Source organism: Agelaius phoeniceus, chromosome 17 (assembly GCF_051311805.1).
Source record: "Agelaius phoeniceus isolate bAgePho1 chromosome 17, bAgePho1.hap1, whole genome shotgun sequence".
NCBI lineage: Eukaryota > Metazoa > Chordata > Aves > Passeriformes > Icteridae > Agelaius > Agelaius phoeniceus.
Window position 1 is genome coordinate 12,849,708 of NC_135281.1, and position 25,121 is coordinate 12,874,828.

The 25,121-nt window shown below is 43.9% G+C and overlaps 1 protein-coding gene across 2 annotated transcripts in view; it reads right to left on the bottom strand.

Annotated features, from left to right (window-relative positions):
- Positions 1 to 25,121, bottom strand: part of GNAS (GNAS complex locus) — a 129,950-nt gene that overhangs the window by 77,340 nt on the left and 27,489 nt on the right. The window contains exons 1-2 of one of the 2 annotated variants that reach the window (XM_054644754.2): positions 5,191 to 6,274; positions 1,495 to 1,567 (exon numbers count right to left, since the gene is read on the bottom strand). In XM_054644754.2, coding sequence (XP_054500729.1) covers positions 1,495 to 1,567; positions 5,191 to 5,329 — 212 coding nt within the window. In that variant the 5' untranslated portion in view covers positions 5,330 to 6,274. Of the gene's footprint in view, positions 1 to 1,494; positions 1,568 to 5,190; positions 6,275 to 25,121 lie in introns of those variants that run through there. The other variant, XM_077187549.1, reaches the window with a different exon arrangement.

Genomic DNA, 25,121 nt, shown 5'->3' on the forward strand with positions numbered 1-25,121 from the left:
GATCCCAGTGTGTCCCAGTCCTCACCAGTTCTGCACAGGTCTCTGGGCTCCCAGTCCCACACAGATTGGGGTGTGCAGCTTGCAGGGCTGGGGTTACCTGCCCACATCATACACCATCCATTACACAGCACTGTTACCCTTTAGGAGAATTCACGTGCTTAAAAACTTAGAACAACCCTGTTGCTTAAATGGATTGACACTTTCAAAGGTAATAGGGGATCCACTTCCACTTTCATTTTATGAACTTTTTACTCAGCACCCAATATTGATACCTACTCAACCAAGTCAACTCATGCAAGTCTTTTAAGTCACACAAGTCTTTTAAAGAGGTCTCTGCAGCAGCCCAAACAACAGAGACAGCTCAGCAATAACAGGATGCAGCACTAGGCACTCATGAAAAAGTTATTTTGGAAATAGAAAATATTCCTTATTAAGAGGAGCTAAAAACATGTAGCACATAATGTGTTTCTTATGAATCAGTCTGAACTTTCATCCAAAAGACTGTGTACCTTATCTGAGCTATCACTTGCAGATTAGGAAGAAGTACTGTCCAGACTCCTTGGCTAAACTTTCAGCTCAGATATTTTTATTGAAGAATTAACTACTGGAAGATTAATAAAAGCTTAGCCTTCCCAAAAATGGAGGATTCACAAAATAGATGATACCACTAAAAGCTAAAGGGTAGCAGTACAAAACTGTTATGTTTGAAAACAAGCATGACAAAACCAATAGTACCATCTAAAAAAAAAAATAAGCCCAGAAAATAAGCTTTGAAATTTCAACACTTTGATTCAATTAGTATTAATTTAGCAGCTTTTGGTATACACACACACAACTGCAAGCATAACTTAACATGCAGAAGAATCTCTTCCTACTCTCTAGCAAAGTTAGTCAAAAAGTTAGCAAACAAAAATCTTTCTCAGACAAACAAGAAGATATTAATTTTCCCTATCTTAATGCCATTCTCCTCTTCAAAACTGCCAAATAACAGATATTAGATGTAAAAAACTTTTAGAAAGATAATTTAGCACAAACATCTGGGCAAGCAAAATCCCCAAAATTCAGTGTACGACTTCATTCTGTGAGGACACAGAAAATAAAGCCTTACTTGCTCCAAATAAAGAAAATTGTGCTCATTTTGTACACTGATACCAGGCATGTTTACAGCAATATGAACCAATGTGCTATAGCTGAGGTAAATCAGTGTCAGCCATGTTGTGAAAGAAACTGCAATTAACAAACCCACAAAATTCAAAACTTAATCAAATCAGCTCTGCCTTGATATAAATAATTTTATACTGCTGGATCTTACTTATGATTGGTGCCTGACTTCTTCAGGTTAATGTCTATTAATCTCATCTAAAAATACACATCCAAATTCTAGAGAGAGTGAAACAGCAGCAGGAGGAAAATACACGAGATATAAACCAGGAGCACTGACTGCAGCACAAAGGAGGAAGGTACAATGTAAAGTGAAAAAGCAAATGCACTTACTCAGCATTAAATCCATTCACGTGCAGGATCCTCATCTGCTTGACTATTGTGCTTTTACCGGATTCACCAGCACCTAGAAAATGAAAGTAAGTCAATTTCAGAAGGAAGCATAAGTGATTAAGGCACACACTAGAATTTTTTTCTTCGGGCTAAAATCGAGAAAGTTGGGTTTCTCAGTGTAAGAGTGAAAAGTGAAAGAAATAATTGCCACTGGAAACTTCAGTTGTAGCTAAAAATAAATGCCCAGCTCAAGTCATGTGTCAGATCTGAATCTTGGATCATTTCACTGTCCATTTTTCCAGTGTCAATGCTAAAAGCGGACTGCAATATTTGGAAAGAAAATGGACAACTTCAACATTTTACAGAGAAGACGACGGGGAACATCACAACCTGGCTGCCTTGTCACTACTATCTGACAGAGGGAAAGGCTGACTGAAGTCCCCATTAAACCAAAGAAATTCTGTTATGTCCTTAAGGAATTTTAAGTTTGACTGGGTGATGATGAACTGCAGCCAAACTCCGTAACTTAAATCACAAGGAATAAAATATGTAGATACTCACATTTGAAAAAGGAAGGCATCCCTTTAAGCCTCCACCCACAAAGCTACAAAAAACCTCCTCTTATTTGTGTCTTGTAAGCAGCCTCCCACCCTCCCTACATGTTCCAAAACCAGCCCTACGCACGAGGAGAGGCAGAGACCACCTTTTGTGGCTGCTGCTCCAAAGGGCTCCCCCGCAGCTCCCCCCTGCTCCCCTCCCGTACCTGCAGCACAAAAACCCCACTCCACTTTACTCCAGTTTCCATAAGTGGATGGATGCTATTTCTGCTGTGCTGCTCGGATGCCAGAGCACAGGGCAGCCCATCTGCCTATAGTACCCGTTTTTCCACGCACGCTGAACAACTCCAACAGCAGCATTTAATTGAGCTGCTCCACGCTGCCAGATCGGCAGCTTTCTATATAAAGCAAACATATTTTTGCAGGAGTAGTATCGTAACGTGGCAAAATTTAGAAAGATTCCCCTTAGCATCTCCTGGCTACTGGTTTATTCCCCTCCCCAGCCTGTGTCTCACCCACAGGAACTGTATGTCTGTGGCAGAACGGGCAGGGAGGTACAGTTTGTATTTATAGGATGTCAGGCCTCTCTGCTAGCACACACTGACAGCACAAGCCTCCATTTTGAGCCTCATGTTCAAAACTGTATTTTAGCAGTTACATTTCAAGGTTCATTTTCTCACAAATGCTTTCCCCCTCTGCTTTCTACCTTCCTTTCCTTCTCCCTCATGAATTCCCAAAAGTCCTCTTCTGCTCTCCATAAAACCTGGTTGCATGTTTTGCCACTTTAATCCCAGAGCCTTACTCCTTTTCCCTCTCCTTGCTCACTGCTGTTCTGTAAGCATTTAGAGAGCAGTTTTTATCTACAACTCTTTATGCACACGCTACTTCTTCACTAAGCTGCTATTTTATACCATACACCCTCTGTCTGATCAGGCAGACTGCACCATGCAGTAAACACAGGTGGCTAAACCAACCAAGAATTAGTATCTTGGGATAAAATAGACTGGATCATCTTCACAACTAAGAATTATTCACGAAGGCAGTATCTGCTATAGTCATATGTCCATTTAAAAATTAATAACGACTAAATTTCAGCTGTAACACTAAATCGCATTTTATATTTATAAGCATTGGGAGCCAAAATCTTTAGTTCACTTGGTCCAAGAAGGAGGCTGGACAGTTGTTGCATTTGCTATAAACACATTCGGTTTGATATTGACACACCTGGGTTCTCTGGATCGGATACAACACCAGTGAACCAAAATGATATATTACATGTACATTTCTCCATAAGTCCAGCTCTATATTTGGCTGCTTGTTAAGGCCATATTCTCAACAACAATTACACACAGACGTTTAACTTCACCACCAAGGAGAGTTCCATTAATTTCAGCGAGCCTGCTCGTGGCAGCGGGGCAAGCACGTGTACAGCGATGGGGCCTACGAGCAGCAGCATAAACCCACTAGAATATTCAGCAGCTCCTCTTTGTTGTTATTTGAATATGATTTGAAAAGATTAAGAACACTTTCCAAGTGCCTGGCTTCTTATTTCATGTGTGTTATAGAGGAAACATAACATAATAATAGGGAGGTGAGCTTCTATATTTTTGACCAGTGAGTTACAGACTATCCACAATTCATGGCAGAAACTGTAACAGCTGAACTATCACTTCAAACACACTCACAGATGACTTTTCTGCCATCGCTAAACACACGCAAATTTTTATTTGCAAGTATCTAAACTATTTTTCAGCCACCAAAACTAAAGAAAACAGAAAGAAAACCCAGGCAAGCCCATCATGTTTCTGTTTGCTGAAATTTTGCCTCTTACGAAAGCAACTCGTCTGATGACAAATAGTTTCTATGTATCTACGTAATGTTCAGCCTGAAATCTGGAAGTCCAAGACATTTCCCAAGAGCTGAAGTCCAAATTATCCTGTTAAAAGATTTCTGCTGAAGCCCTGGCAGGCTCCTCAGTGCTGCAGGTGCTGCTGTAGTCCCAGTCACTCTCCATTTATATTAAGTCTCTCTCTTCAAATGAGTATTTGAAAGATTTTACTGGTGATAGTACGCTTCCAAATTCACCGCCTTCAAAAATTCTTTTTTTCCCCTCCTTCCATTAGGGCTTTTCCCCCCAAAACTGAGTCAGCTCGGCGAGGCCTAGCCTGTGCTCCACGCTTCAGCCCTGCAGAACGTGCACAGGCAGTCCCTCGGCGTGACCAAAACAACCCACGGCTCGTAACTGCATCCGATCCTAAAACACTACTTCAGAATACTCTGAAATATCGAGCCTGACAAACATTTGCTTGCCCTCTCCGATATCGATATTTGGACCCTTCCGTTCCCCAAAAGCCACAGCCCACATTTGTAAACGTCTCTCGTGAAAAACACGAGCAGGTAACCCAGCGGAGCCGCTGGAGCAGCACCTGGAGCCCGGCTCTGCCAGCGCTCCAAGGCGCGGTACCTCAATTCCTGGTGCGCCAGCGGAGGGTGCCGAGCCCGCCGGGGCCGGGGCCGTGCCCGCCGGCCCTGCGCTGCTCCGCGGCCCCAACGCGGCCGCGCTTCCCTCCGGGACCGACATCCTCCCTCCGTTTCCCCCAAACGATTCCCCGACTTCCTCCCTTCCTCTACCTCCTCTCCCCGGCCTGGCCGCACGTCCCTCGGCACCCCGGCCCCGGCGCGGGGAGCGGTGTCCGGCCCTCCCGCGCCGGCCGCGCCGCTCGCCCGCGGCCGCTGTCACTGCCCTGCCCTGTTTATCTGCCCGGCTCCCCGCGGGCCCCTCGCCGCGGCATCCCCGGCCCCCTCCCCACGCCCGCCCGAGGCCCACTGCCGCCCCGGCGGCGGGCGCTGCCCCGCGGGCGGAGAGCGGCCCCACGCCGCCGCTCCGTACCTGCCCCGGCCCCTCCCGCGGCGCCCCGGGCGCTGCCCGAGCCCTCCCCGCCGCTCCCCCGCACCGCGCCGGTCCCCGCGGCGGCCCCGGCCCCGCCGCCCCGGGCGCTGCTATAGCGGATCCCCGCGGCCCCGGGTGGGCCCTGCGGCTCCGTGCCCCCCCCCCGGCCCCACCTCTCTTCCCCGGCCTCGCCGTGCCCGGGCTGGGGCCGCTGCCCCGGCGGGGAGGGGACGGCCCGCGACCCCTTACCCAGCAGGAGGAGCCGGTGCGTGGCCCTATAGACCTGCTTGTCCTTCTGCAGCTGCTTCTCGATCTTCTTGTTGGCCTCCCGCTGCGCCTTCTCCTCGTTGCGCTGATCCTCCGTCTTGCTGTTCCCTAAACAGCCCATCTTGGGGAGGGGAAGGCAGGGACGCGGGGCGAGGGGACGGGAGGCGGCCGGGGCTGCCGGGGGGAGGGAGGGAGGGAGGGAGGCACTCCCGGGCTCCCTTCTTCTTCCTCCTCCTCCTCCTCCTCCTCCCCCCCTACTCGCTGCTGTGGCGGCCGCTGCCCAGAGCCAGAGACATGGAGAGCGCCGAGCCCGAAGCCAGCCGAGGGGGGGCCGATAGCGATGACTTTGCTGCCGCTCCGCTGGGCCTCCTCCCCGGCAGCTGCAGCTGCCTCTCCTCCCCCGCCCCCCGCCGATCCCCTCGGCGCACCTTTCCCGGGGGGTGCGGAGCGATCCGCGGGGATCTCCGCGCCCCGGCCGGGCCGCCGGCTCCTCTAGAGGCAGCAGAAATGCCCCCCCCCGCGCCGCACGCACAGGAACAAATCCAGCTTCAGTGCCACCCCCAAAAAATAATAATCCTCTTTAGATCCAAAGGCACGGGCTCCAGGCGCGGAAACCTCCCCAAATCCTCGGCGGGGAGGATCGGGAAACGTCTCTTCCTCGCCTCTCCCCCCGCGCCGCGGGGGTCACGCAGCCCCGGTCCCTTCCCTCGCCGGCCGCCGCAGCTCCTCGCCCTCCGGCCGCCGCGGGTCCTTCCTCCCGCACTGGGGCGGGGGGGTCCAAGCCAAACCCCCCTTTTTTTTTTCCTCCCCTCTCCTTGCTGCTGCTCTTTTCACATGCGCTTTCCAGGCGGCTCAATCCTCTCGGCGAGAAGAAAATACAAAATATAATGTGTGTAAAAAAAAAAAAAAAAAAAAAAAGGCAAAAAAAAAAAAAAAAAGGCAAGCCCGTTTGCTCTGTGCCACGAACAGAACCTGTCCCCTCACGGGCGGATTTTTCCCCGTCTTATTTTTCCTGCTCTCTCCCGCATTTTTTTTCCTCCTTTTTTTTTTTTTTTTCTCCTCTCCCCCCCCCCCCCCTTTTTTTTTTTTTTTTTTTTTCCCTTCCCCTATTGAGCGGCTCCGCGGCGGCGGAGCGCGGGGTGGGGCGAGCGGGCCCACACTGCACGCTGGGAGCGAGCGGGGCCGCTCACATGATGCCCGCGTCACCCCGCGCCGCCGCCGGCGCCCTCTTCGAACCGGCCCCGCCGCCGCTCGGGGGCCGCCCCGGTGCCTCCGTCCCGGGGCACCGCCCGACCCCCGCCCCGCGGCACGGAGGCGCCCGGAGCTGCGCTTGCACAGTTCGCGGAGTCTGAGTAAATTTTTGTAAGGGAGTCGCGCCCCGCGACTCCTTGTGTTACGCTTGGAAATAATTAGTGTGGGAGTTGCGGTGCTGAAGGGTTTGTGTCTGGGTTTTTGGGTGGGTGCTCGCTTGCACCCCGCGATTCGCTGGGGTCCATCCCTGCCTGTCCCTGTCCATCCCTGCCACGACTGCGGGCTCAAGGTACCAGGGAATGCTCTGCACCAACAGAATACCGCTGGATGCACACACTTGCTTCTACCCTGTCTAGCTCCATTTTCTTCTCTAAAATATGTTTTGAAAACCTCATTGCAGAAATTACACAACTTATCAGTTACAGCTGGAAAACAAAGGTTGGTGCTTTGCTCGTTGTATAACCCGGATCCCTAAAATACAGAGGTAGTTTTCTCTACGCACACACCCCCACACATGAGTTAGTGAAATGTCCTTTACTATACAAATATTATTTACCCTTATTTGCAAAATTCGATTATCTACCACATTGTTCCCACGAACACACCTTCTTCCATAATCCAGTTACTATATTTAGAAACACCTACAGTAAAATAATTATGTGAATAGAGCAAACAACTAGGAGGTCACAGCTAATGTCATCAAATACATCTGTTGAGCTGCCCTTGCTGAATGAGGGGGGGACCTCAGGAGAAACAGGGAACATCACAGTCACTATTTTTAAATGCACTGCAGAGACTCTTACTGGGGTCTCTAGGTGTTATTTTTGGCTAAGAGCAGTTTTAAAAGATCTTAGAGAAACTTGGCTCAGCAATACCCAGATTCATCTGAAGCAAATATGGCAATAATTCCTTGTATCTTTTATAGGTTATTTATTTGTATAGTTTTCATGTAATACACAAAATATATTTTAACTGTGGAGTTTACAAGGCATAAAGGACTCAGAAAAGCAGAATTTGGACTGAAAATTAAAGAACCTCATACTTTTTTTATGGTTATGAAGAGACTGCAGAAGTGCCAGTACATGCCACCTCGGGGCAAAATCTGCCCCAGCCTCCAGGCTTTGCCTCCCTCCGGGTCCCAGCTGTGGGGAAGGGAACCCATCTCAAGCTCCAAACATGAAGAAATACACAAACAAGATAGAAGTTATTGTTGGAAATATACAAAAGGCTAAAATCTCAGTGAATGGTGTCTGTACAGAGAAATGGGATGGGTAAATATGCCAAAGCATCCATGGAAGGATTCTCGGCTGTGTGGATGCTGTTGTCCAGCAGTGCACACCCATCCCTTCCCAAACAGAAACCAGGACAGGCTCTGTGAGGTTAAACTCCCCCAGGAATCACTGCCCTCCTGCTGTAGGTACCTTGTGCCTCTGTCTTTAGGCTGAGCAGAGCATGAGGTAGCTGAAAAAGAAAAACACACTCAGCTAATTCACAAAGCTCCCAGTTACTTACAACAGAATTAAGAATTAGCTCCTTGTATTACAAGTGTTACTAAAGTGTGAAAGTGTCAAAAGCTACATGAAACAAAAAGAAAACTCCCACACTGTGTAACCTATCAGCAATTACAGATTGTTTTTGTCTTCCTGAAATCTGACAGGACTCAGGACATCAGGCACCACATGCACTTCACAAACCCAGTGAACTGCCAGGAGTTTTTTCAGAGCTGTCCTGATTAGGAGCCCATGGTTTGAAGAGTGAGCATACCAACACATTAGCTGTTCTCACTCTTTTTTATTTGTTTAAATAACATAAGGCTGCTAATGTGTCTTTAGAATAAATTGTGTTTCTTATTGGAGCTAGTTCCATTAGCTTCCATCTTGTAAAAATCCATGAACTTGAGTTTCACGAGACTCCTGCCATCAGAAGGGTAAGTGCAGGCACAATCTGACCCCTGACTCACCATAAAATTAAATCTCACTTCTGAAGAACCTGCAGCCTTGGGAACAAATAATGCAAAGATAAAACACCTATATGTATGGGCATAGTGCCTCTGTGATAAAAGTCGATTTGAAGCTTGAAAATAGGGTGTTAAAGGACACTGCTGCACGTTAAATGAAAATGTTTTCCAAAAAGGTAAAGTAACAAGAACATGGAAATGGCTGTAAAAGGACATCAGAAGACTTACGGCTATTGACTCAATCCTGCACTATTTAAATTAAAGGGAAATACAAGGTTACACACAGAAGACTGTGAGCATTGCACACTTACAGATTAAATTCAGATTCACTGACATTCCTTCTGTGCTTGAATAGAACACTTTGAGTAGAATAGAGGCTGTTGTTTTTATTTTTCAGTCTAAATGAAATGCAAAGATTATGATGTACCAGCACACATCTCAGGGCAAGGATTTCACAAAAAGAACAGGGGGGTTGGCAGCATGAAACAATATTCTGCTGGTTTCACTTCTCAAATCAGAAAAGATCTCACAAGGAGAGGTAGCAGGACAATTAAAAGCAGTAATATTTCAGTGGAATATTTGGGAGAAAGGGAGGGTGTATGAAAGTTGCTTGTATCTATAATCCATTACAGTCCACTTGATCACTTTAGTTAACAGATTTTTAGTCCTATTGACCTAATTTCTTTTACATCCTAATGAAAATCATCAGGTCTCTTAATTTTGTTAATTTTTTTTTGAAAGAGGACTTTTATTGCAATTATTTTCTCCACTTTCCCTCCACAGCTTTTGCCCCAAAATATACTCTCTGGTGCCTAAAACTAAAGAAGGATTTGTAACAATATCCTAATCCTGTAAATAAACCTGAACTTTACTCAATTGAGCAGTCCTATCAAAGTGCATAACTTACATTACTCTTCCCAGCTAGGACAACTATATTAGCTTGATTTAAAAATGGATAAAAAGATTTAGATATCAAGTAGAAGCAGACTATCAGTAGCAGTTGGAGAGAGAACTTGTTGAAAAGTTCACATCTTTTATGCTTCCCCCACCCTATACACATGAACTTCTGTCCTCTGAAGGTTTACATGTAATACCTGCTGATATAATCACTCAAGAGGACCTCAAGAAAAATACTATACTTTTCCTATTTTAATATATTTACTTTATATCTGCCAGACTGTTACATGTATTTCAATGCATTTTCCTTGTGGTAGTATCCCTTCTTGTGCATGAGGATATTCACAATTGTACAAGTAAAAGACAAATAAATTGCTGTAAAATTCACAAACATTGGCTGGAAATTTAGATGCAAGACTTGGTTTTGAAGAAACTATTGCCTTAACAGAGTAGATCCTGAGCCTGTTGAAAAAAGGCTTTTCAGACACGTATTTCATGTTATTCTTGTTCTTTTATCTTTTTAACTAAATGGATAAAACTTTCTGCTTACAGTTCTGATGTTGCATCAGTTTTATTCAAAATTGACCAGAGTCAGGTTCTGAATTCATTCACGTTACTCTTTGTATTTAAAGCTGATTATGAGACCCAGATCAGATGCCCATCTTACCCCACAGCTCCCTCCCAAACCCTCCAGGTGACAAACACCCTTATTTCCTACTGCAAATAATTCACATCTGTCAGTGAGCTGAAGGCACTGAGCACTTGGGTGCCTCCAGTAAAGAAGAAAAGGTTAACTGATTTTCAGATGGGACAGTTGTGCAGCTCCTCATGGGCTCTGGCTGTCCACAGTGAATGTGACCTCGTCAACTTTTGGCTGTGAACTGTGGGGGTGGAGCTGTGACCAAGCCAAAGCGCTGGTTTGGAAGAGAAGACACAGAGGACATCTCGCTCCAGCATCCCTTAGCAACTGGGCTGAAATGGCACTGCAGCCCCTGAGGAGGCTGTCAGCCTTCCTGGCCTCTGGAATATTCTGTGCTCCAGTTCCTAGCACGGCTCAGGACACACAGCACAAGGGACAACGTTTGTAGCTCAACAAGTAAAAGTGACAGTGCTGGTCTAATTGTACAGTTTCCTTTGTTTCTGTTTGTAGGAAATAGCATCTTTTCAGCAAGTCTTTTCCATGGAAGGACACAGAGCTCAATTAACCTGGGGGACACATGAAACAAATGGTTCTTACAGCAACACCTGGATTTTTGTTAAGGAGCCCACATTGCCCCATGCTTCATTTTGCTGTCCTACAAATCCACAGTGCCGTGGCTGAGAAGTTGGAACTGACCTTCCTCTTTTAAAAGCAGGGATTAACTGAGGAACAGATTGACTCTTTCAGTTAAAGGACATTTTTAATAGCACACACTGTATATTTTTGTGTATGGGTACCTCTCTGACTTGAAGTTAGTTAAATTTAGGGTCTCCATCCTGGGCTGGTAGTTGAGTATCAAACCTATCAACCTCAATGTATTAAATCCCCAATAAACTTAATCTTTTAGTTACAGATAAGGATTAATTAAGGTTCTGATTTAGGCTTAGATCAGTAGGGGTTTTTTCATCTAAGAAAAACTGCCATGGCTTCTTGCAGTGAGTCAGGTCTGCTGCTCATGTTTTCCTTAGATGGAGCCATCCTCCACGAGCTATCGAGCTATCGTCCTGAAAATCCTTTGGACTCTGGGAAGAACGAAACGTGGTGATAAAAAGGGAGACGGTTTCAAAGTCTCCAAATTACCCTTTGACCTGCTGAACAAGGAACCCTTGAGTAATCTCAAGCCGGTTTAAAGGAGAAACAAACAAATTAAAGCCAAACAATAATCTAAAAAGGAAAACCAAAGCAAACAGATTGGAATTGGAGCAAGAATTCAATGTGGGGTTTTTTTTTTCATCTGTTTCCTTTGTGAGGGCCAGAACAAAAATCACTTTAAAAAGCATTCAGAGGTAAACAAGGTAGGAAATTACTAATCAAACTCTGGGAGGGCAAAGCAGGATCATCATGTGAAGGGACAAGTTTGTCTGTCAGATGGGAAGGAGTGAAACGAGCATTGTCAGGGAGGAATTAATGCACCACTAATGTATTCAATAAAGAACAAACACAAAACACTTAACTACAGATACTCCAAAACAAACAGAATGAAAAGGAGATACTTCCCTCTCTGGCAAAGAAGAAGAATTTTTCCATACAGAAATTCTAAACTTGAGAGGGATTTTTGTTTTGTTTTTAAATAAAAACAAGCCCAAAGTCTAGTAATAGAATTAACCAAGATCTTCCTTTAAACCAAAGGAAAAAAAAAACCTTGCCTCCCTCCTTTCACTTCGAGGCTTTCCCTCAGAAACATTAAAAAGAGACTTTAAGGAACTCATGGAATTATGGAAATAACACACTCAGTAAGAGCTTTTCACTTAGTAGCTTTTCTTATTTTCATGTAGTTCTTTTTCTTGATATTCCTTCTCACTTCTCATGCATTCTGCACTGCACTTTATTAAAAAAGAAAAAAACCCTCTTATGTAACAGAAGTAGCAGCACATCCTAGCTCTCCACATAACACATATGGAATGCCGATAAAAAAAAAAATTGGAACAAGTCTTTTCTCATATTTAGTTTCAGTATTTGTCAACATTCACTGCAGACCTACCCCTGACTGCAAACTTTTTTAATATAAAGAAATATTCTGCTTTAATCCTCGGGAAGTTTGGGTCACAAAGCCCAGGGAGGCAGTTGTGGCAGAGGCTGTTTTCTAAATACTGGTTGTAGTTAATTCCTGCAAAGAAGCACGAAAGTCCCAAGCTTTTCTCCTGCCCGGGGGTCACTCGAGGAGAGGAGGCTCTGCCTGCACCTCCCCAGCACAGTTCCCACCAGAGCAGGGGGGCAGCTGGGGCTGAGCTGACCCAGCCTGACTCCAGGAGCACGGTGAGCCATCCCTCCATGCCAATATTATTTATTACTGACACTGCATTCTCATTTTATGGTGCATAACAGGAAAGGGAATAAGAGGATTGTTAAAATAGTTCTTGCTAAGTTGTCACACAGGTTTTAATGTGCTGTAAACATTCCTCTCCTTCTTTAACGTTTTTTTAAAATAGGATGACGTCCAGGCTTTCATGCTCAAAATAACTTTACATTTTAGTGCTAGCAAACCACAATACTCTCAATACCGGGAGCTATTAGAGACGATCTGCAAGGAAAACAGGGCTGTGATTTTCCTACTCTGTGCCTGCATTGCTAAAGGCCTAAAAGTATTCCTTTTGAAAAAGGGTATTTTCTCCCATCTTTTTCTTTAGATGAAAAAACGTTAAGTCTAGGTCCTAAGATTACATACTGACACAGTTGTAGAATAGGGGTCTTTTGTACCCTGTTTTTCCTGGAAGAATCTGTCTGTCTGGCAAACTCACAGCACCATTACGTCTTAAGTGCCTTGATGTTAAATTAGAGTGCCCCACACGCCCCAGGGCAGTTGCAGAATTTAGACCCTTTTTGCAGTGAAAAAGTCTTTTTGGTGGTTTGGGGGTTTTTTATGTCTGTTAGATTTTAGAAATGTATATGAACCGACTGATTGTCTCCAAGGCTTTAGGTGCACAATGAAAGGTTTCACTTGTTGCTCTATCTCAGGCAAAGCCAGGAAAGACATCCATGGCCAGGGCTGTGGGAAGCAGGCAGGAGCTGGGTCAGAACCTGAGCTCCAACACTGGATTTTGCCTCTGCCACAATGAAACCAGCAGAGGTGAGGGACTGTCCCCTCCTGTGGACCCAGCCGGGGGACGATCAGATCTGTCTGAACACTCACAAACTGTGAATGGAGACAAGAGGAGAGTGGGGATCAAACAGGGGAACGGGATCCAGGAGACCTGATCTACTGCAGATGGTTCAGCCCAGCACAGCCACCGATCCGTGGGTGACCTTGGACGAGCCACTTCCCTTTTTTGTGCCTCTTTGTCCAGCTATCTTTTATCTGCCTCTCTCTTACAGGTTGTGAGCTGTTTGCTTCCGACATGTCTGCACAGCCCTGAGCACCAAGGGGCCCTGGTCTCACTGGTGACCTTTAAGCCCTTCTGCTACACGTTTCATCATAAAATAATTACTCAAAAAGGAAGCAAGTCTTTTTAATAGTCTGTCTTCCTTTTCTTAACACCTCTTAAACTCAGACATTTTCAGCAACATTTCATGAAAAAGAAAAGATAGGCTCTATTCAAAATCTTAATGCTGTTTTTCTTAAATGAAAATGGTGAGAAAGCTGCTAGTACTCTGTCAAGTCCTTCTCCCACAGGCCCTCCAGCAAAACCAGGAAAAGCTAGAACCAGCATGCTTGCTACATTCAAAGCACCAGACAAAGATACTTTTTATTTTGAAAACAGGGAAAAAAAAAAAAAAAAAAAAAAGAAAAGCCTGCACACTTCTCAGTCTTTCTTTGCCCACCATGAAGCACCCACCAGGACAGAAACCCGGTGCCGTGTTCTTCCCACAGGTCACTCCCAGTTTGCTTTATGCTCTCTGGTGTTACAATAACGAATTTGTTTTTCCATTGCTCCCTTGTCTAACTGTGACCTATTCCCTTCTGAAGCAATCGGCTTTTTACAGCTCCATCTCTGCTGTGCAAACAGAGAACAAGCAGGGCTGAGCCCCCGGAGCTCGGGGCCAGGAGCTCCCTCTGGACAAGATTCCCAGGTGTCACCCCCAGAGAATGAGCTCCCCAAAATCTCCCACTGCCCTTGGCGAGCCCCCTCCCCTCTGCTCAGTGGGATCACAGCCATGTCAGCACTCCCATGTTTGATGGAAAGCCCTTGGAACATCCAGGGAGCCAAGGATGCTGCAAGGGGCAGAGACTGACGGCTTTGAGGCTGCTGCCAGCACCTCTGCAGCCCCACAAAACACAAGAGGGGCTGGTACCCCCCTGCCCTCAGCCCCAGCCCTGGGGTGACAGCCCTGAGGTGACTCCTGTCCCCTCCAGCCCTGTGCCACGGGGGACCTGGAAGGTGCTGGATCCCCCCAGCCCTGGCTGTCCCAAAAGGCAAATCCCCCCTCCTGTGGGGCTGCACTTCACAGCCTATATATAAAATACACAGCTGTACAGTGAGCCTGGAACATCCTCTCTAGGAACTGGTGTTCCTGAAGGATATATACACTAACTCCATGCATGTGAGAGTTAAGGAAGATTTGTCCAAGGAAATACTTCCAGGGGAAGTGCTGGGCAGCCACATTATTTGTTTTATTTTAAATGATTTCAGGCTTGATAATGTCTCTTTATCAAAACTACACATGTGCTGAGCATGCACAGTGCTGTGTTGTGAGCCATACAGGAAGGGGTGGATTTAATTTATTTCTTTATTATGAATATTGTGGTGCTGTAAGGAGAATCCTGGCCGACAGTGTGAAATAAAGCAAAACTTTCAGAGGTTATTTTGGGAGCTGAAGTTCCTGTGCTGCCTTTTCAAATTTAGCATTAAATTCTGTATTCCTAATCCTCTGCTCTGTCTGGACCATCTCATAAATGGACATGTATATTATTACAGAGCAGAGCAAGTACCTCCTAACATTTGCCATGAATATTCATTTGAAAGAAAAATGGAGTTTCAGTTTCCTGGTTTTCCTTCCCTCCAGTGAGGAGACCAGCGAAGGAGTTTATAAATTCACAATTCCGGCAGGCAAAAGGGACCAAGGCAATCGTGACACACCAAAAACAGTTCTCCATCAAAATGATACCCGCGTTTTATTTTGCAAACATAATTTTGGCTATAAGGTCTGTTTACATTTATTTGGTGCCATACCCTCCCTGGTGGATCAAAGTACTCTGTACCCAGCTGAGTGACAATGCCCAAAGCAGCAAGAACCACCACGACCAGCACAGACCATCTTTCAGCATAGAAATAAAAAGAATTAGTTCTTGTCCACCCGAAAAGCCGGTTTGGAGGGAAGAAAGTGAGCTAGAAAGAATTGATTTCTGACTCTCTACGGGTCAGTGTGGGCTGCACTGGAGGGAAGGCAGGAAGAGCTGCTGGGTGTAGGGACAGTGACCCAGCCCAAGACACAGCCACGAGATCAAACTGTGCAGTAGCAACTTGCAAGAATGCTCTTTTTCAGTGATGTGTATGTGCTTACAACTGCTCAAGAGTAAAGTTAAAAAGGCTAAGAAATTCCTCGCCCAAGGATGAATAAAAGATTTCCTGTTACCAGAGGGTTGGAACTGAGATTAATTATATCATGGAATTAAGAGTGTGAAGTGCTGAAGCAGGGCTTCCACCAGCTAAGAAATAGACTAAGAAATAAGACTGGATCTCACTGCCCCAAAGATTGCCCTCAAGGTCTCTTTATGGAAGCATCAATATGAAGTCTGCAAAGATCAGGTAAAAGGTGGCAGAAGGACAGAGGTTCACTGGCAAACACCCCAAACTGATCTGCATAAGGAAAAGCTGGGACAAGACACGACAGAAATAACCTACCATGGCTTGAGACCTCCTGCCCCAACAACGATTATGTAATTGTTACAGTCTCTTAATACCCAAGTAAGAAACTTTTTTATTGCATCAAGTTCTCATGTCTAGACAGATACACATCACAGAATGAATCACTACCTTTGAAGACCCGAGCTGAAGAGCACTCCATGATGGAAAGCCACTATCTGGGCACATCAACACTTGGGGAACAATTTTCTGGAGACAGGTTTTGCAGTACGTGTCAGTAAGGTTTACTATCTGTGAGAAACTCTGGCTTTCCAACAGTGTCCTTAAAGGGCAGATAAGAAAGCAGTATAGGCTTAGTAATGGAGCCTCTTAAACACAGAGTCCAAAGTCTTCAAAAATACCCCAACTTTGCCCCCCCAAAACAATTAAAAAGCTAAAAAAAAATGCATAAGCAAGGCAAAAAATACCTTGGAAATGGAATGGAAATGCAAAAAAATCAAACAGGCTCGAATTCACCTCTTAGCCTGATTATGCCTTTCCTAGCAACAATGATTCTGTCTCCTCTCTGTCTAGAAAGTTTCAAAGTTTCACTTTGTGAGACAGCACCTATTGCCTAAATAATTGGAACGTTTCTTCTGCCTTTTTGCTTTGCCTTCCAAGGTTCTTTTCTGTTTTTTTTTTTTGCTCCTATCCAGAATCGCCAATCAGCTTCTCTTCAAAATGGTCCCATTTTACAGAATTCTTTTCCTCAGCTGTTCTGGATTATTCCCAGCTTTCTCATTTGTCCTCTTGGAGGTGCTCCTCTCCCTGGCAAGGACACAGGGCATCTCCAACACTGAACCTGTATTTTAATTCAGCACAGACGTTACAGCAAAGGGCAAAGGATCTGGTGAAGGTGTTCTCAAAAACTGTGTTCTCAAAACCACAGTTTGACTCACATATGCCCCCAAACAATCATACATTAGCAATTATAATGATCTTTAATTAAAAAAAGAAATATGTTGCTGCTCTTACAGATAAGGATCTATAGAAATACTTGTATAGGTGCCATGAATGTCTATTTTTCAAACTACATTTCAGTGAGGGAATTTTTAACTACCTTACCTGCATTACTCAAATTCTACTCTAAAACAAACTTCTTTGAAGTTTTCTTATTAAAAAAGCTTTAAAAATAAGCAGTTTGAATTATTTTTTCAGTGAACTACAAAATCTTCTTAAGTAGTAAAAAGTTAACTTCAGCTCAAGTCATTCCACTTGGAAAAAAGCAATGAAAAAGCAGTAGATTCACCCGTCTCACCCTACATTTTCTCTGAATTTCATCTAACCTCTGATTGTTATAATTTTTCATGGTAAAGCCTTCTGAGTGTTTTTAGCCAGTAGACTTTGGCTTTTATACTGGAAAATCTGTACATAAATGTCACTTTCATTTACATCTTCAGCTATAACAAAGTCATTAATGCAGCTGATTCCTAAGGAAACTTATATTTTAGAAACTTCTAGGTCTGGTACTGCATAAACATGTCTAATGCAGAGCATGAGAAAATGATACCTTGGAGATGCTACACATTTTAAATCAGGAGTAGAAACTAAATTCTCACTCTTCTTGATATGAATATCAGTTGTCAATGATACATTTTGTTCCCAGAGAGCCTCAATCTCCTAACCTCATTTTGTAGCTGCACTCACATTATTCTGTAGAGAGTTGTGGCTTGGATCCTAAGGTCTCACAAGATGAGAATCTGGGGTTGGACGCCACGGCACTAAAATTGCTCTTCAGGAGATTCCATCGCTATCAAAACCAGAACCCAAAAAACCCTCCCCTCCTGGTTTTTAATCCTGCTCAACGCCAAATATTGGAAGCAGGTTAAGATCTACAAATAACAGATCTGGCCTCTTGCCACATGCCATATTAAGATGCCATATTTAGCTCCTCATTCCCTAATAATCAGACATTCACCCTGCTCCCTCCAGCCCTTTCATCTACTTCCAGTATGCTGCTAACCAAGATGTCTTTCACTCTTCTCTGTCTTTCTTCCATTTCTCGCTGCTGTTTTACACACAATTAGCGCTGCTGTCCCATGGCACTGGAAAAGGGACTGTTGTGCTCCCTCTGCTGCCTGCTGGGCTCTGCAGCAACACGGCAAGAGATGCTGAGGAATCAAGAGTTCTTCTCGGCAGAAGGAATCCCTATAATGTGAAAATTCACGTTGTTCCATGTATGAAACCCAAAATTTCCAAGCAGGGGAACCTCCTCCCTATATCCTCCGTGGACCTCTTGTGTGGCGTGCAAGGAGCCTCCTGCCAGAGCCCCTCAGGAGAGCAGGGAACACCAAGAGCAGGGAGTAGAGCGCACAAATGGATGGGACAACCCTGTCTAGCTTTGGTTCCTGGGCATTCCTTGTGGCAAGAGGGCCAGGCAGGTTCTCAAGGCTGGCTGCAGTGCCCATGTCCCGCGGCCCCTGACAGGGGCAGAGCTCCCGGAGCAAGGCTGGCTCCCAGCTGATCACGGCCGTGTGAGCACAAACTCCTCTCCGTTCCCTTGAGGAGGCTGCTCTCAGGGCTAAGAGTGTGGAGAAGGACTTTGGACGGGCGGTTATCTAAAGAATGCTCCTGGAGCCTTAACAACACGGAGCACTCTGTCCCTCTGCTGCAGTGCCCGCAGCCCCAGCGCTGGGTCTGTCCTTCCCACGGGTGATTCAGCAGCAAAGAATATTTACTGGGATTGAACAATGCAGTGGTCTACAGACATAACTTATGACTCAACAGAAAACACACTGGGTGCAGACCTTCTAAAGAAATGATCAACAGATTGTGTCTTGTGTTTGAAAAAAAAAAAAATAAAGGAAATATTTGATGTATTTGAGGATCATACCAGAATAAAATGGATGGAGTAGAAGATACCTTCATGCTGTTTTTAGAAATTACAGTCTTGGTTGAATATTTTTAGAAATAATTAATATTTAGGGTACTACGAATTAAGTGAAAGGTTCACTGGATTCTGTCTGAAATTTCTAAAAAATAAGCCTTCAAGTCTTGTTTATGTTGGCAAGTAACCCGGCTGGGTATAAAAGCCAAAGGTATGATTGACTACCTCACATATTTTACAACTGTTACACTAAATAGGTATTTCAGAATCAGAAGGATCCTTAAATAGACTTTCTTACAGCACTTAAAACAAATATACTTTAGGACATACTTCCTGTTTCATTACAGTATTTAATATATTTAAAAAAAATAAGTTTACTTTTCCTTCAACAAATATCAAAAAATTCAACTTTAAAGCTACAAAGATCACAGAAACCTATCTTACTGTTTTTAATGTACTGAAATTGTTTAATGAATACCCCCAAATCCTTAAAAGAAAAAGCATCAGAAGTAGTGAAGCCTTTCAAACACGTTCGTATGTGCACATTTAGCACTCAAACACAAAAGGCACGTCTGCATATTGCTCAGAATGGAAAACTCCTACAACTGAAACTCAAAGAATAATTAAACCCCAGATCATTGATTAGATGTGCCTGTTACAAACACTGAAAAAGATGATACTGACAGTTCCCTCCACTTCCTTTAGCTTTGAGTGGGAAAATTTCGCAGCACAAATTCGTGCAAAGGGATGCAAACTGATTTTTTGGTAGTGTCTAATATTCACCACCAGCTTTCAGCGTTGATAAATGGCTTTTATATGGCCTGGAGTTAGAGCTGTGTATCAGTCTGGCACTGGGAACATCAGTGACAGTGAGTGAGGCAGCTTTTAACGACACAAGTTACTTTATAGAGATTTTCCAAGTGAGCAAACCAATGTCCCACCACTGCTCACCATTCCCATTTATTTTCAGCATTGCTGCCAGTCACACACCTCCTTAATCCTCCACAGGGGCTTTGCAACAGCTCTAAAACTCTCTTATTGTTTCTTAGCAAGAACATGGATGTTCCTCCTCCTCCCCACTAACGGCACTTTTCATTTACAGAGGGAAAATAGAGCAGGTTTCTGCAGAAAAGGAAAAACAAGGATACAGTCTTGCAAACCCTCAGCAGTGAAAGGAATCTCCCCCAGCACTTAATTTGGGAGGAAAGGCTCGGAATTGCAGAACTGGTCAGAGCTAGAGAGGTTGGTGGCATCCTGCAGGAGCCCAGTTCTGCAACAACTGAAGAATTAATTGTATTTTAATCAGAAGCCAGTCATGGCTTCTGCTTTAACTTGATACACTCAAAGGTACTTACAGTTCTGGGAACTAAGTTCAGCTTATTAAACAAACCATTTTTCTGCACATTTTTTCTCCCTCCTGTGATGTGTGATATAACTTCTTCAGACACAGTTTTGGGAAGGAACCAGATAAAAATTGATACTCAGGATGTCTGGGGAATAGTTTCCAAAAGCACATGGAGACCAGATTTCAGAAGGTACAGATGCAGGTACATCTCAACAAGGAAATTCCACTGAACCCCTGAGGTGAGACTATTTGCCACACCTACAACAATAGGCTCCCACTGGGAACTTTGCTGTATTTTTAGATAATTCTAATAAAATACACAACATTTTACTTTAAAACAGGGCACATGTGACTCTGGAACACAAGGCTATGGGTGCACCATGTGAATTCAGTCCCTGCTCCCTGTGCTGCAGCAGCCACCAGATCTTTGGAGTTGTACTTCAGCCTTTCAAGCTCCTTCCCTGGATTCAGAGAGGGATTCAGAGAGGGGAGGCTGAGTGTTCAGGATTGTTCCTCCTTTTGTTTGTGTATTTCAGACAAGCACCCACAAACGGACCCTTAGAAAGGAAAGCTCACGTGCTATGCATGAATAATATCAGTGCACAGAAATTAAAATTAGCGAAAAAGTTGTATATTTATATTATGGGTATAACATTAAAACAAAAAAGCACGTGTCAGCAGGCACAGAAATCTCATTATTTCAAAGCACTGCTGAACATTCACTAATTGCAGTTGGTGTTCTGAGTTTTTCAGCCTTTCATTCCCTTTTTTTTTACCTAGCACTAACATTTTAACCCAAAGCCCTGTGAGCAGTCAGCTGTGTCTTACTCCTCTCTAACAATCACTACAAATTTTCTAACTCAAGTAGTACAGAACACATCTCGTGTTGCAGGGGGTATTTTTACATTTGTCAGGAGAAGATTCTAATAAAAATGGCATGTATATGAATTTATCTAAGCTTGGAATAATGATTTCTCTACAACTGCGAGCATGCATAGTCCATCCAGAGGGGATTCAGCATTCCCTCAACTATCCAGGGAATACACACCAAGGTTCACACCCAGGCCAGACCTGTGTAAGAAACTCTCCAGAAATCTGCTTTATTCACAAGCATTCTTCTGTTTTAGTTGTTACCTCATGTGAAAGCATTCTTTCTGTGGCCCTCATAATTTTCAGAATAAAGAACCCAAAATTAATTGCAAAACCTGCGAGCATTCACTGTAAATCAACAAACTATGTACAACTTAGCCTATACAGTGTCCAGTCCAAAAACCACAAACTGCTCTGAACTTTTTTTTCTTTCTTTTTTTTTTGCCATCTATCTTTTGCAAAGCTGTCGTCTTCTGCTTTCTTGCAAATTCATGCTTTTCAGGGGGTTCTTGTTTCTGCTGCCTTCTCAGATTACAATTTCTTTTGTGTTAATTAAGCTGAAAAATTGAAAGAATGTCGCTGACTCTACAAAGAACACAAAACAGGCTTGCTTGAGAAGCTAAAAATAGATCGCTCTGTTCGGAAGACAGACGACTCAGTCTTCAAACTATTTGTACAATGTGAATTAATTGCAGATGGCCAATTCATTTATTTAGACCTCTGTGACAGAAATGAAAGCGCTACTGCCATGACTCTACCTCTGCAGAAAGCTCCTCTCAGGTGGCTGGGACTAATGGCACACCGGGAGCAGCGCGTTGCTGTTTCCTGCAAAGTCAGTTTGTCAGAAAGTTTCCTGATGAGATTCTCCCTCTGCAGCCTCCCGGCCCCTCTCCCAGCAGCTCAGATTTAAGACGTGACACTGATGTACACAAAGGAAAGTTACAATGGCCTGCTCACATGTACTTCCAGCACTCGCAGGGCATGCTGTAAATCAGTTACATTCCTTCGATTAAAATCACGTTTTATGATGTAAATGTTGTAACAAAACCCACGCTGATTATTTAACTTATCTGAAATTAAGAGCATTTTTCTTTTTTTAGATGTCTCAGTATTTGTTTTAAATAGATTTTTCATTTTTTTCCTTCTTAGCCTTTCTCCTTAAAAGCAAAAGAAAGCTTAATCTAAAAAAATAATGTTATTGATTTAATGGGAGAGAATTCAGGAAAATCTAAGTGGAAACTGATATTCCATCCTGGCTCTTATTGTTAGATAAACGGGAGGTTTCCAAAAATACCAGCTATTAGACTAGGGCCTATAAACTGTAGCTGTGAAATAAAAATATCATTTAACTAGATAAATTGTTTGGGATACAGAATGATCTGTACTAGAACTTTACAGCAGATCCTGAACAGCATGAAGCCTCCTTTGTGCTAGAAAACTAGAAACGTTGTCATTTGGGAGTCTAAATAATGCCAAGAAAAAGAAACTAAATATCAGAGTCCCTTTTCCCTAACGCCACTGTCTCTCCTTTGCAATTTCACTACTTTACAGTCTCTAAATCCTTGTTTGTAGCCTTGCTGACTTGAAAAATGTGCAAAAGTTGATCCATGCAGGGTCTGAGCTACCAGGGCTGTAAGAAAACCTCCCAAGAAGTTTCAGGTGATATGATATCTGGCATGCTGATAGTATCACAAAGATTACATTTTTCTGTTACTTTTTAAAAAGAAATTATTGTTGCTGCTTGCATTTCAAAGTATTTATATTAGATCTTACAGCTTTTAAATCAAGACTGGAGTTTTTTAAAGGCATTAGGTTCCATAAGCCAAAAATAAAGCTTGATGAAGGAATGAATTAAATTTTCTGCCTAGACAAATGATTGTAATCTATTAAAATTAAAATACCAGTACTTGCCACTGTTCAGGCTCCTTACAAAATACCTCTTAGGAAGTTCCTTAAGCTTAGTGGTTATCACAGATTTAGAAGGGGGCAGGCATAACCCTCTACCCTATATTTTAAGCTATATTCCTTTGCTGTGACTTCATCCTATCTCCCACCAAGGTCAAGGGAAACAATTTGTTTCCAAGCAATACAAAGCAGGCTGTGCAGTCAGACTACAGCATCTTCCTCTTGCCTTTATGGACTACAAAAAGAAAAGCTTCAATAGAGCTACAAGCTTCTTAACAAGAAAAAAAAAATCCTTTCCTCAGGAAAGAAACTTCCTAGGATGCCTCTGAAAGACGACCTCCATCCTGCAGGCTTCAAAATGTTTTCATCTACTTCCTGGAAATCCAGGTGATACCCGAGGTGGAGCAGAGGACAATAAAGCTGCCAAGTAACAAAGGTCACCTGCCTTCAACTACATCAATAAAAAAGGCTGAGAGATGCCCTTGGCTCAGTCCAGGCAGACATTTACCAGGGCAGGGGGACACTCAGCACAGCCTGCCCCTGTCATGAGCACACGTGCCCACACCTCACTGGTGGGAAAACTGAAATTCTCTGGCCACAAATGCAGAGGAGGAATGTGCTGCTGTGTGAGGAAAATGCTGTTGGGAAGCAGCACCCGGCACACACCAACCGACCGTGCCCTGATGGTGGGACACTCCACAAGCAAGAGCAACAAACCTCCTGATTTTTTTATTTTTATTTATTTTCCACTGAAGATTTTTTTTCCTTTTATTTATACTCTGTGGTAGGGCAGACTCCATAGGGACCATGTCCTTACACAGACACATCTACCTCCTCGCAGAAGAGAAACATCTTTGTTTACTTAAACTATTTTAGTTAGACCTAGTTTTTGCTGGTTCTAAAGAGTTTTGTCTTGCTTGTAAAGTAAACACCAACATCTCTGACAGAAGTACCACCTTGGAGTGCCCACTCTTTGCAGACCTCATAAAGATGACATAAAAATACATATTTATATGTTTGTATTTTTTCACTGCTTGCTGAGATGAATCATGTCAGCCAAGGTCTTTATAATAAATAAAATTCTCTCAAAGCATTATCTATTAAAGATAGAGGAGAGCAGAAGTGGAAAATCTTTGCACAGAACCCAAGCAGGGTCTGGTGATATAAAGCAATACACTTATCAAACATCAGGGCTGCAAAAGAGGACGGCTGCACCCAAATAATGCAGTCAAGGGCTGGGTGTCCTCTCAGTGCTTCCCAGCCCTGCTGGATTTGCAAAACCTCCAGCATAACACACACAGAACCCCATGCAGAGCTGGAAAAGCATTTTTTACAGACACTGATAAAGCCTGACACAACACAAATAACCAGAGTCCATGGGGTGATTTCACTTTGGGTGCATCTGCTCCACTGAAATTCGGGGGCTGAGGGTTCAGGACAAAGCAGAAAGTGCTGGAAAATGCATGTGGAATACCCCCCACCTCCACACAAACCCTGCAACTGAATACCCCAGAGGTGAACCACTCTGTCCCTACTGTGATAAGAGCAAAACAGCGAGGAAAGTAAATGGATTGTTGGAATAATAATCTGTCATTTATTAATTTCGTGCCAGGATCCCACAAGAAGGCACAGCTCCCCTGTAAACCGACAGCTCAAAAGAAAGCACCCAACTCACTTTTCAGCAGTGACATCTTTGTTATAAAGCCCAAAGATGATTTTTTGGTGTTGAAGTAGCCTTTAATGGGTAATGAGGAAAATTCAGCGTCTGTGTGCTCCATGGGGTGGGGGAGCACTCGACAGAGAGTATGTAAGTAACGCTTTAGCATTTTTTTCCCAAATTCGTAAGGAATTGTAGTCCACCCCCTCTCGAGCACTTCGACTACATATTCCTAAATAATTCTTGAACCTGGAGGAGTCCAAAACTAGAACAGAACTTAACATCTTCCCAGCTGAGAGCACAAATAGGGAAGTGTAAACCCAGCACAGCCTGATTGGGTTTGTCCCCTTTTCCGGTGCCCCACTTTGGTTTCTTGGAAGCATCCCTGAGGCTCCTGCTGAAGGAGGATGAAGTCAGAGAGTTTACATTAGTTCTTGCATCTCTACAGCCCCTGTCCCAGCAGAAACTTCTCTCTCTGGATGTAATTAGAGCTCGAGGAATAGTCTGTCTTCAAGATGACAGAAATCAGATTCCACTATAAAAAACAAAGAGAAAAACCTTCATTGCACGGACTGCAAGATTTCCTAAGTATTGAAAAACCAAGATATCCCACTGTTTTTCAGGATGACTGAGAAGCTGCAACATTCCTGTTTTCAAAGGTCGCTGTCATGTTTTTATTTCCTCATCAGGTTGCATGAAAGAAGCACTTTCTTTCATTTTGCTG